The sequence below is a fragment of the Dermacentor albipictus genome, chromosome 9 (genome assembly GCF_038994185.2).
Source record: "Dermacentor albipictus isolate Rhodes 1998 colony chromosome 9, USDA_Dalb.pri_finalv2, whole genome shotgun sequence".
NCBI lineage: Eukaryota > Metazoa > Arthropoda > Arachnida > Ixodida > Ixodidae > Dermacentor > Dermacentor albipictus.
The window spans coordinates 64,031,761-64,044,282 of record NC_091829.1 but is presented as its reverse complement, the minus strand read 5'-3'; the positions used below and the strand labels follow the sequence as shown (position 1 = coordinate 64,044,282).

The following is a 12,522-nucleotide window of genomic DNA, read 5'->3' as shown; positions in this document are numbered from 1 at the left end:
ATTCCTCCCAGATATATTATGGTTTATGAGTTTGTGTAAGTAGAACAGCCAATTGGAATATTCAATAACACTAGACGAGTCATAAATTAGTGGCAGTGGAATAAGATAAAATTACTGCTTCTAGGCTGGTAGGTCCTGATCCCTGAATGCAGTGAAAGACAATATTGTGGGAAATAAGGATTGGGGTCTTTGCACGGAAGAAATGTATTTCTGTATTCCAATGATGTGCCCAGTTTTTTTAAAAAATTTCAATATTGCCAAATGCCGTAAGATGACGAAAAAGAAATTGCATTCCATTCAGAGCAGCTCACCGCGCCGGGAATCAACAGACCTACAAAGGCAGCTGTATCGCTTCAATGCGTAAACTCGTCCTAGTGTTGATATAATAAGCGGAGCCTGATTTTTGTTTTGATAAGCGATGTGCTAGGCATAGAATAGCTGGAGTGGAATCAAGCCAAAGTAACAGGGCCAGAGCCAGTTGGTTGGGTCTCCTGTACATATAGAAACATACAAGGATGGGTAATAAATCTTGGGGTACTAATCCAAGGAAAAAAACTTCGTTTGAAATTTCCTCTTCAACATGATTACAAGTTACGAGAACATCGAGGGTGACAACTGTTCAAAAAGTAACTCCCTTTCTTTCTGTGCAACATACCTCGCCTTGTTTTGCATATTCTGGCCACAGGAATGTAAAAACAAAAAAATCCCAACAGCCAGGACTATTTATACAATTTCTTATGGTCTCCTCATTCATATAACGGGGACACAGGGCAGCAATATTCACTGTGTCGTAGGCGACAGATACATTGTGATGGTAAAATGAGATAACACTTACTTGACCTTGTGTAGTTGGTTTAAATCCCTGAATACAGCGAAGCACAAATGTTGCAAAACAAGTAATGCGATTTCTACAGAAAGAAAACCTATTTCACTAGTATAATAAATTGTCCCGTTTATAGTGAATTACGAGGTTGCCAAATGCGAAAGGACGGCAAAAAAAATTTGCATACCAATGCGAGCAACTCACCCCACTTGGTAGTGTAAATATTGGCACCTGGAAACAACAAACCCATAGAGGCAGCTTTATCGCTTCCATATCTAAAGTAGTCGTTGTGTTGACATAATAGGAACAGCAGATTTCTTTTTTTAAATAAGCGATGTGCTGGACATCGAATATAGGGAGTGTAATCAAGGCAAACTTACAGTATCAGATCCAGTTGGTTCGGTTTTCTGTATATTGTCACGTGGTAGTGACGTTAAAGAACACAGTAGCAGTACTGTGAAAGACAAAACTAGCTTTTATTGGGCGAACCTGTGCCCACAAAACAGGCTACACTTAAAGCGCAACGATGGCGGCGAACACGCTCGGCGATCGTCGAAAATCTGATCAGCGGGTCAAGCGCGTCGGCTTTTATAGAGCAGTCATCGAATGTTCCAGACTAATCGTTCGGACCCGCATGCCTTCCACAAAGTTCTACACCATTCGCGTCAAGTGATGCAATCAGATAACATAACGTTGAGCGACAACAGACAGCAGATAAAAGCATCGATAACGTTCCAGAAACTTCGGTACATACAGGCGCGTCCCACGCTGTGCGATTACTTTTGTTAGGCTGAGAAACGTGGTTGCCCGATAAAGATAAGTATACGTGTCAATACCCCCCTCTTAAAAAGCATCGACCCGATGCTGCAAGAAACGAAGGTAATGAACAAAAACACTCGTAGCAAAGAAAAGAACAAAAATGGCGAAGTTTGTCAGCGTCCGTAAAAGGGTTTAAGGCGCACCACGTGGACCACTTCAGATCGTGCGCGGCGCCGCTGTGAATGCGAAATGCCGTCTGGCACGACCTCATAGTCCAGAGCGCCAATGCGTCGGATGACCTTGTAGGGTCCGAAATAGCGTCGGAGTAGTTTCTCACTGAGTCCTCGTCGGCGTATCGGGGTCCATACCCAAACACGGTCGCCGGGCTGGTACTCGACGAAGCGTCGTCGGAGGTTGTAGTATCGGCTGTCGGTCCTCTGTTGGTCCTTGATCCGCAGGCGGGCGAGCTGTCGGGCTTCTTCGGCGCGCTGGAGATAGCTAGCGACGTCAACATTCTCTTCGTCAATGACGTGGGGCAGCATGGCGTCGAGCGTCGTCGTCGGGTTCCTGCCGTAAAGCAGCTTAAACGGCGTGATCTGTGTTGTTTCTTGCACCGCCGTGTTGTAAGCGAAGGTTACATACGGCAGGACCGCGTCCCATGTCTTGTGCTCAACGTCGACGTACATCGCTAGCATGTCGGCGAGGGTCTTATTCAGGCGCTCCGTGAGACCATTCGTTTGCGGATGGTAGGCAGTTGTCCTCCTGTGGCTTGTCTGGCTATATTGCAGAATGGCTTGGGTGAGCTCTGCTGTAAAAGCCGTTCCTCTGTCGGTAATGAGGACTTTTGGGGCGCCATGTCACAGCAGGATGTTCTCGACGAAACATTTCGCCACCTCGGCTGCGCTGCCTTTCGGTAGAGCTTTTGTTTCAGCGAAGCGGGTGAGATAGTCCGTCGCCACGACGATCCACTTATTCCCGGATGTTGACGTCGGAAACGGCCGCAACAAATCCATCCCAATCTGCTCGAATGGTCGACGAGGAGGTTCGATCGGTTGTAGTAACCCTGCTGGCCTTGTCGGTGGTGTCTTGCGTCGTTGACAGTCTCGGCATGTCTTAACGTAACGGGCGACGTCGGCGGTCAGACGCGGCCAGTAATACCTTTCCTGTATTCTCGACAGCGTCCGGGAGAATCCGAGGTGCCCAGCGGTTGGATCGTCGTGTAAGGCGTGCAGTACTTCTGGACGTAGCGCCAACGGAACAACAAGAAGGTAGTTGGCGCGGACTGGTGAAAAGTTTTTCTTCACGAGTAGGTTGTTTTGAAGCGTGAACGAAGATAGTCCACGCTTAAATGCCCTAGGGACAACGTCGGTGTGCCCTTCCAAATACTCGACAAGGGCTTTTAGCTCCGGGTCCCCTCGTTGTTGATCAGCGAAGTCGTCCGCGCTTATTATTCCAAGGAAGGCGTCGTCATCCTCGTTATCTTGCGGCGGCGGGTCAATGGGGGCGCGTGATAGGCAATCGGCATCTGAGTGTTTTCGTCCGGACTTGTATGTTACAGTAACGTCGTATTCTTGTAGTCTGAGGCTCCACCGTGCCAGCCGTCCTGAAGGGTCCTTTAAGTTAGCTAGCCAACACAACGCGTGATGGTCGCTGACCACTCTGAATGGCCTGCCATATAGGTAGGGTCGAAATTTCGCTGTAGCCCAAACGATGGCGAGGCATTCCTTTTCCGTTGTGGAATAATTGCCTTCCGCTTTTGACAACGACCGGCTAGCGTAAGCTATCACGTGTTCATGTCCATCTTTTCTCTGGACTAGGACGGCACCGAGGCCTAGGCTACTGGCGTCAGTGTGAATTTCGGTATCGGCGTGCTCGTCGAAGTGCGCAAGTACGGGCGGAGTCTGCATGCGTCGTTTGATTTCTTCAAATGCGTCGGCCTGCGGCGTTTCCCACTTGAACTCAATGTCACATTTAGTTAGCTGTGTCAGCGGCTCAGCGATGCGTGAAAAGTCCTTGACAAATCGCCTGTAGTGAGCACACATGCCAAGAAATCTACGCACTGCCTTCTTGTGGGTGGGCTGCGGGAACTTTGCGATGGCAGCTGTCTTCTGCGGGTCGGGGCGGACTCCAGACTTGCTGATGACGTGGCCTAGGAACAGAAGCTCATCGTAGGCGAAGCGGCACTTTTCTGGCTTCAGAGTGAGCCCTGATGACTTGATCGCCTCGAGTACTGTTGCAAGCCGCCTAAGGTGATCGTTGAAATTTTCGGCGAAGACAACGACGTCATCCAAGTAAACGAGACAGGTCTGCCACTTCAATCCTGCTAAAACCGTGTCCATGACGCGCTGGAACGTTGCAGGTGCCGAGCACAGTCCAAATGGCATAACCTTGAACTCGTAGAGGCCGTCTGGGGTGATGAAGGCGGTATTTTCGCGATCTCTTTCGTCGACTTCTATTTGCCAATAGCCAGACTTGAGGTCCATCGACGAGAAGTATTTAGCGTTGCAGAGCCGATCCAATGCGTCGTCTATCCGTGGGAGGGGGTATACATCCTTCTTCGTGATCTTGTTCAGTCGACGATAATCGACACAGAAACGTAGGCTTCCGTCCTTTTTCTTTATCAGGACAACAGGGGATGCCCACGGGCTTTTCGACGGCTGGATGATGTCGTCGCGCAGCATTTCGTCGACTTGTTCTCTTATAGCTTCACGTTCCCGCGTCGAAACTCGGTAAGGGCTCTGGCGTAGTGGTCGAGCGCATTCTTCGGTTATTATGCGATGCTTTGCGACTGGTGTTTGTCGAATCCTCGATGACGTCGAAAAGCAGCTTTTGTATCGTCGAAGCAGACTTCTGAGCTGTTGCTGCTTAATCACGGGGAGACTTGGACTTATGTCGAAGTCTGGCTCGGGAACTACAGTCGTCGGGGTAGATGCGACAGAATCCGAGAGGACAAAGGCATCGCTGGTTTCCACAATTTCCTCGATGTATGCGATGGTCGTGCCCTTGTTGATGTGCTTGAACTCCTTGCTGAAGTTTGTCAGCAACACTTTCGTGTTTCCTCCGTGCAGTCGAGCGATCCCTCTTGCGACGCAAATTTCACGGTCGAGCAGAAGACGTTGGTCGCCTTCGATGACGCCTTCTACCTCAGCGGGTGTTTCGGTGCCGACCAAAATAACAATGCTGGAGTGAGGCGGGATGCTCACTTGATCTTCGAGCACACTCAAGGCATGGTGACTACGAGGGCTCTCCGGTGGTATCGCTTTATCTTCCGACAGCGTTATTGACTGTGACTTCAGGTCGATGATTGCGCCGTGTTGGTTCAGGAAGTCCATACCGAGAATGACGTCTCGTGAACACTGTTGGAGGATAACGAAAGTGGCAGGGTAAGTTCGGTCATCAATGGTTATTCTTGCCGTGCAGATTCCAGTCGGCGTGATGAGGTGTCCTCCTGCGGTGCGAATTTGAGGGCCTTCCCATGCAGTCTTAACCTTCTTCAGCTGGGCGGCGATGTGTCCACTCACGACGGAGTAATCAGCCCCCGTGTCCACTAAGGCGGTAACCGCGTGTCCGTCGAGAAGCACGTCGAGGTCAGTGGTTCTTTGTCTGGCGTTGCAGTTGGGTCTTGGCGTCGGATCACGGCTGCGTCGTGTTAAACTGAAGCTTGAACGTCGCGTCGTCAAGTCGTCTTTCGTCGGTGTAGTCTTGGCTTCCTGACTTCGTCGGGACGGCGGCGTGTCGTCATTAGGTCGTCGAGATGGTTGCTTCGTCGTCTTCGTCGGCGGCGGAGGATCTTCGTCAGTTCGACGAACAGCAACCGCACCTCCATCGGTTGCTGCTTTTAGTTTTCCGGATATGGGCTGACGGACCGGCCGCGGGCTGGGCCAGTGTATGGTCGGCGCTGCGGCGACAGGTAGCGGCCTGGTGACGGCGAACGGGAAGCTCGTCGATGGCTCCACTGAGTGGCGGCGAGGTAGTCGGCGATATCGCGAGGTCGTTCGCCAATCTGTGGCCGCGGCGCGTTAACGGCGAAACCTCGCAGTCCCATCTCCCGGTATGGGCATCGGCGGTACACATGGCCGGCTTCCCCGCAGTGGTAGCAGAGCGGGCGGTGGTCAGGAGCGCGCCAAACGTCTGTCTTCCTCGGGTAGGTGCGCTGGGCGACGGGTGGTCGTGGTGGCGGCGGCGGCGGCGGCGGACGACGAAACTGCGGCGTGACAGGGCCCTGGCGCGGTCGCGGAGGGGGGCCTTGACGGCGTGCGACGGCGGCGTAGGTCATTGCTTGCGGCTCGGGCTGCGGCGATTCAGGGGCCACTCCAAGTTGTTGTTGGAGTTCCTCACGCACGACATCGGCAATCGAAGCCACCTGAGGCTGTGATGATGGGAACAGCTTTTGTAGCTCCTCCCGCACGACAGCTCGGATAGTCTCGCGCAGGTCGTCGGTGGCCAGTGACTGAAGTCCGGCGTAGTTTGTCGCGTTCGTGCGGCGGTCGAATTGCCGGTTTCGCATCTCGAGTGTCTTCTCGATGCTGGTTGCCTCGCGAAGGAACTCTTCTACGGTCTTCGGTGGGATTCGTACCATTGCGCCGAAAAGTTCTTCCTTCACACCACGCATGAGAAGGCGGACTTTCTTCTCCTCGGGCATATCCGGGTCGGCGTGGCGGAAGAGACGCTTCATTTCCTCCGTGAAGATGGCAACGTTCTCGTTCGGTAGTTGCACTCGGGCGTCCAGCATGGCTTCGGCCCTTTCCTTGCACACGACGCTTGTAAAGGTGCGCATGAAGCCGGTACGGAACAGGTCCCATGTTGTCAATGTCGACTCCCTGTTCTCGAACCACGTTCTGGCGGCGTCTTCTAGGGCGAAGTATACGTGCCGCAACTTGTCGTCGGAGTCCCAGTTGTTGAAAGTCGCGATTCGCTCGTACGTCTCCAGCCAGTATTCCGGGTCCTCAGTTGCTGCTCCATGGAAAGTTGGTGGGTCCCGAGGTTGCTGTAGGATAACGGGGGACACTGGGGCAGCCATTTGGGTTGTCTTGATCACTACCTTCTTTGTCGTTTCAGGCAGAAGTCCGTGCTCTGGGGGCAGTCTTTGTAGTCTGCGGCTAGCACGCTGCTCTTCGGCGATGTTAGTTTTGTCCTCGGGCTTTGGGCTTGGATCGCGACTTTGCGGGGGCGTTCGGTACATGAACGCACTAGCACCTCCACGAGATGTCACGTGGTAGTGACGTTAAAGAACACAGTAGCAGTACTGTGAAAGACAAAACTAGCTTTTATTGGGCGAACCTGTGCCCACAAAACAGGCTACACTTAAAGCGCAACGATGGCGGCGAACACGCTCGGCGATCGTCGAAAATCTGATCAGCGGGTCAAGCGCGTCGGCTTTTATAGAGCAGTCATCGAATGTTCCAGACTAATCGTTCGGACCCGCATGCCTTCCACAAAGTTCTACACCATTCGCGTCAAGTGATGCAATCAGATAACATAACGTTCAGCGACAACAGACAACAGATAGAAGCATCGATAACGTTCCAGAAACTTCGGTACATACAGGCGCGTCCCACGCTGTGCGATTACTTTTGTTAGGCTGCGAAACGTGGTTGCCCGATAAAGATAAGTATACGTGTCAATATATTGAACGAAAGGACAATGGACAATATTACTTGGGGTGTTACTCCAAGGACGAAAGTGCAATTTTGGAATTTACTTTAGAACCTTATAATATATTAAGAGAACATCGGCGGTGATGACTTTGGAACAGGAATTCAATTTATTTTCGCCGAACGTAATGCGCCTGGTTCAGTGGCTTCTAGCCACTAGAACGAAGAAACTAATGCACCCATCATTATTACTAGCATTTACATTATAGTCGTCGAGTTCGTATATGGGGTGCACACGACTGTAATATTGATTAGCGGTAGATTAGACATACATTGTGATAGTGGAATGAGATAAAACTCACTCTGCCTGGCGTGGTTGGTTTAGGTCCCCCAATACAACGAAGAACAAATGGTGGAGAATGAGGAATGCGATTTCTACAGAGCGAAAACGTATTTCACTTTGTCTCGTTTTAATTATTCCCGAGATTTCCAAACATGGTAACATGGTGAAAAAATGCATTTCACTGCGAGCAACTCACCTCACCTTGTATTATAGATTCTGGCTACTGGAAACAGCCTGTAAAGGCAGCTTTGTCGCTTCTATATCTCGGGTGTCCCTCTAAGCTGGTCTATGATTTAAAAATAAAAAGAACCAAGAGCTCTAGAGAAATAGTACCGACCGCATAGTAGCGGCATTCGTGTGCACCTATAGCCAGTATTTTTTTTTCATCGCGAAGTAGTAATTGATTTAATTAGCGAACTTTTTAGCATTGCTTGAATCGGAAACACGCCAATTATAAAGTGGTAGGGCGACCTAACCCCTTAATCAAGCATTTAATTCATGCTCAAGTTTGCCTGTTTTTTTTTTCCATGAAAGAACAAAAGCCCGCGAAATATGTGATATATGCAACAGGTACGCGGAGAAATTAGCCTGATCCCTCCAAAGCAGGCGAGTGAGAAATTCCGGTTCCTCTTCACATTTCCTGAAAACCCAAGTGGCAAAGTCGGGGCTGTTTTCAAAATCTCGGTCTTCAGGTTTTTGATGAAGATGTATATAGTACGGATGCATATGACATTTTTTTTTAAATCCTCCACACTGACGTCCTTGAGGTTCCGGCCTCCGCAGTGGCATCGCGCCAACATACGTTGTGATATTGGAATGCGATAAACATACTCTGGTTGGTGTGGTTGGTTTAGATCCCCCAATGCAACCAAGAGCGAATGGTGGGGAATAAGGAATGCAAGTTCTACAGAGCAGAAACGTATTTCACTTTGCCTCATTTTATAATATTACGAGGTTGCCAAATGGGGTAAGATGGTGAAAAAAAATGCATTTCATTTCGACCAACTCACCGCACCTGGTATTATAGATTCTGGTCCTAGGAAACAACCTGTAGAGGCAGCTTTGTCGCTTTTATATACAGGGTGTCCCCTTTAGGTCGCACTGAGACTTCAAACAAACCCAAGAACTTCAGAGAAATTGTACCGACCGCATACTAGCGACTGTCGTGTATACTTAGAGACAGTATTTTTTTCATCACGAAGTAATAATTCTTTTGATTCGTGAACTCTTTAGCATTGTTTGAATCGGAGACACGTCAATTACAATGGGGTAGGGCAACGTAACCTCTGAATCAAGTTTTTATTTTGAGCTGAAGTGTGTCTGGTTGTTCTTGCCATGAAAAGGCAATAGCCCGCGAAACGTGAAATATGAAACAGGTGAGCGCTCGCCCTACCCCCCCCCCCCCACCCAAGCGTCTCCAAGCAAGCTTTGAATGATACACGGCTGCATTCCTTTATCTCCGCATCATACAAGGCTTCGCCATGTGGGATTCTTCGAGAAGTTTCGCGACATAACTAGCGCGGTGCAATAAGCGTCAGCATTTGCGGACGCAGGAATCTTATGCTCCATCTTGAGGCATTCTGGATAGCTTTAACCATGGCGTATCATAAAACAAAGCTACAAATGAAACTAACCCATGTTAAATAAAAAAATCACCGGGCAAAAGAGCACGAAAAAGGAAGAAAAGGCAGCTCTCAGAAGAACGGAAAATAACTACTCACAACTTTTCTTTTTATATCAAAGATAAACGAAAAGCACGTAAGGCGTCTCAGCCGCCCACAAAGAAACATCCAAAGGTGCAAGTGGTTTAGCCATTTACCCTTTTTGTCTCTTCAACTCCTGAAAAGAGGCAAAACAAATCAGTATTTTGCCTATTTCTATCTTTGTCGCAAGCTTTTGTTTATGCAAGGCTAGTGTGACATCATGAAGGTGCGTTAAACAGTGACGTTTCACATCAGTACTTAGCGGATATTTTGCACTTTGACTGATAGCACGTCTTCAAACAGGCCATCATCTTAAGCTAGTACAGTGCTTGCTTCTTTCCAACACTTGTGCTGTTGCAGCTTTGACCAACGACGTTGGAATCTCGCAGCAGCCTCCGCTTATTTTCGCCTTCAGGGCATCCGCTGTGGTAATTTCGCTGTTATACACGCCATCTTTAATGTTGCCCCACAAAAAGTCCAGCGCTGTCGAGTCCGGCGGCATTGAAGGGAAGGGCACAGGTCCGTCCCGGCAATCCGCCATCCAGAAAAAGCTTGTCGAGCCACGCTCAAGGCTGACTGCTACTATCCGCAGGAGCACCATAATGTTGAAACCAGATATTCCGAAGGTGTGCAAGTGGAACGTTGCAACAGACACCATTGGCGGGGCTCTCGAGGGTGTCATTGACGTAGTGTTGCGTCGTTTAGTGTGTTGTAAAATGAATCAGTCCGATGATGTTGTCATTAAAAATACCGCACCACACACTAAATGACCACTGGTGTTGGTGTCGTGTTTGTCCCAGCCGGTGGGCATTCCTATCACGCCAGTAGTGCGCGTTGTGAAGATTAACTTGGGCGTTTCTGGAGAAATTAGCCTGATGCGTCCAAAGCACGCGAGTGAGAAAGTCCGCTCCTTCTTCACATTTCGTGAAAACCCAGTTGCAAAGTCAAGCCTGTTTTCAAAATCTCGGGCTTCAAGTTTTTGATGAAGATGTACATGGTACGGGTGCACATGGCATTTTTCTTAAATCCTCCACACTGATGACCTTTAGGTTCCAGCCTCCGCAGTGGCATCGCGCAAGGCTACCGTGACGGTTAGCAGCAAAGAATGCCAAAACGTCCGTTTCTGCTTTTTGAACTACCGTCCCAATCCTGTGTCGTTTTCTCGTGAAGATACCCGTATCGCAAAGCACTTCGTACGTTGTAAGCATTGTTGACGGGCTAGGCCGTCCTCCACAATGCCATATCCCGGATGCCTTGGTTGTCTTCCTCTTATCGCCATGCTCCGCCCCCAGAGCCAGGATCATTTTAGGCTTCGGATCATTGCTGAAGGACATGACCAACATTAATGTCTTCTTGAAAAGCACGTCACTGGCATGGCACCATTGAGGTCTCCCGTTATTGCCTACGCACTGACACGTCAAGCAAAGATGATTTACGTAAACCGTAACAGCATATGCTGGCCGTACAGATTCACCAAAACGCATTAGATGGACATAACCTGCACAATGTTTCTGTCTATTGCTAAAGGGAACAAAAGGTACATACGTTCTGGGCACGCCTGTCTGAAGAACACGATGAGTGCGCAAAATTGCACTCCCAAGGGCGCCGTCATGGTTTCCCGGCTTCAATATACTCCCCCCCCCCCCCCCCTACAGCTCCGCTCCGCTTATCAATGGACCAGCTGCGTGTTCTCATGATGCCGCGACCATCACAGAGCGCGAAGGCCTGTATCGAGGTGACGCCTCTAATAGAGCCGTGTATCCGTGGCTATTCGCTTGGGAGCGCTTGAGGCGCAGCGCGCTAGCGCGTACCTATTTCGAATTTCGGACATTTCGCGCGCTTTTGTTTTTTCTAGAAAAAGACAACGTGGCAAAGCTGAGGACGAAACAAATGCTTGATTCGGAGGCTATTAGGGGTGACCTACCAGTTTGTAATTGACATGTTTGTGATTCTAGCAGTAATTAAAAATTCGCTAGTTAAAAGCAGTAATTAATTATTACTCCGTGATGAAAAAAGATTCTGGCTGTAAGTACTCACGACTACGGCTACTATGCAGTCGGAGCTATTTCTCAAGAGCTCTTGTGTTTTTTTTTTAATCTTGGTCCAAGTTAACTAGGACACCCAGTATAAGGCCGTCCTTGTGTTCATGTAATAGCAACAGCCTATTCTTTTTTTTCATAGAATGTATGCTAGACAAAATAGAGGGAGTGGAATTAAGTCAAACATAAAGCACCAGAGCCAGTTCGTTTGGTTTCCTGTATATAGTGAAAGAAAGAATGGCTGAGAATATATCAGGGCTTTACTCCAAAGACAACAGCGCCCACCTCTGAATTCACTTTTGAATCTCAATATGAACGATAAGATCCCCGCTGACAACTGTTTGAACAAGAACTCAATTGCTTTCGTGGGACTTACCGTGCTTGGTTCAGTAGGTTCTGTCCCCTAGAATGAAGAAACCAATAGAGCCAGTATTATCCCTCGAGCTTATGCCATAGTATTCGAGTTCTTATAAGTGGGACACACGCCTGTAACATTCATTAGCGGTAGACAAGACACACTGCAATAGTGGAATGAGATTCAACTTACTGCGCTTGGTCTGGTTGGTTCGGATCCCTGAGTGCAAGGAAAGCCAAATATTGGAAAATAACTAATTGTGTTTTTACACAGAGGGAACTTTTGTCCTTATTCTAAACATTTGTCCCTTTTGTAATAAATTACGAGATTGCCGAATGCGGTAAATTCGTGAAAAAAAAACTGCATTAGATTGCGAGCAAGGCACCACGCCTGGCATTGTAGATTCTGGCCACAGGAAAGAACGAACAGTCAGAGGGAAATTATTGCATATATATATATATATATATATATATATATATATATATATATATATCAATAAGTGATGTTTGTGATGATTATTTTAATTTAATGTCCTGATGATGTGATAATTAGCAATGTTTATTCTGATCCACAAATCTATCGAAACTCGGAATCCTTTTACCTGCAGGGCCATATCGATTACCTCCGTACCGTGCAAAATAATAGAGCATATTATATATATTTTTTTACCTTGTAAACTTTCTTGAAGAAAGTAATTTTTTTCCAACAGTCAACATTTCTTTCAAAATTTCTTTTATTGTGGCGCTCAGCTGGTAACTTTCACTGACTTGCATGTATATCTTGATAGCGGTTTTTTGACTGATTGCATATTTTTGCAGTTTTTGCTAGCGTTTGACAAGGTCAAACATGTATTCCTAGTACACAAACTAAGCGCACCTGGGAGTATTTAGGGGGATTCAATCATTC

General features: G+C 48.3%; 1 protein-coding gene across 27 annotated transcripts in view; it reads right to left on the bottom strand.

Annotated features, from left to right (window-relative positions):
- The window catches only part of LOC135896969 (uncharacterized), a 279,122-nt gene that overhangs the window by 66,495 nt on the left and 200,105 nt on the right, over positions 1 to 12,522 (bottom strand). For 14 of the 27 annotated variants that reach the window (XM_070526193.1, XM_070526196.1, XM_070526195.1 and 11 more), the window contains 3 exons: positions 11,809 to 11,835; positions 11,638 to 11,664; positions 1,028 to 1,054 (listed from right to left, as the gene is read on the bottom strand). In XM_070526193.1, coding sequence (XP_070382294.1) covers positions 1,028 to 1,054; positions 11,638 to 11,664; positions 11,809 to 11,835 — 81 coding nt within the window. The remainder of the gene's footprint in view (positions 1 to 1,027; positions 1,055 to 11,637; positions 11,665 to 11,808; positions 11,836 to 12,522) is intronic. The other 13 variants (XM_070526199.1, XM_070526216.1, XM_070526206.1 and 10 more) reach the window with 3 other exon arrangements.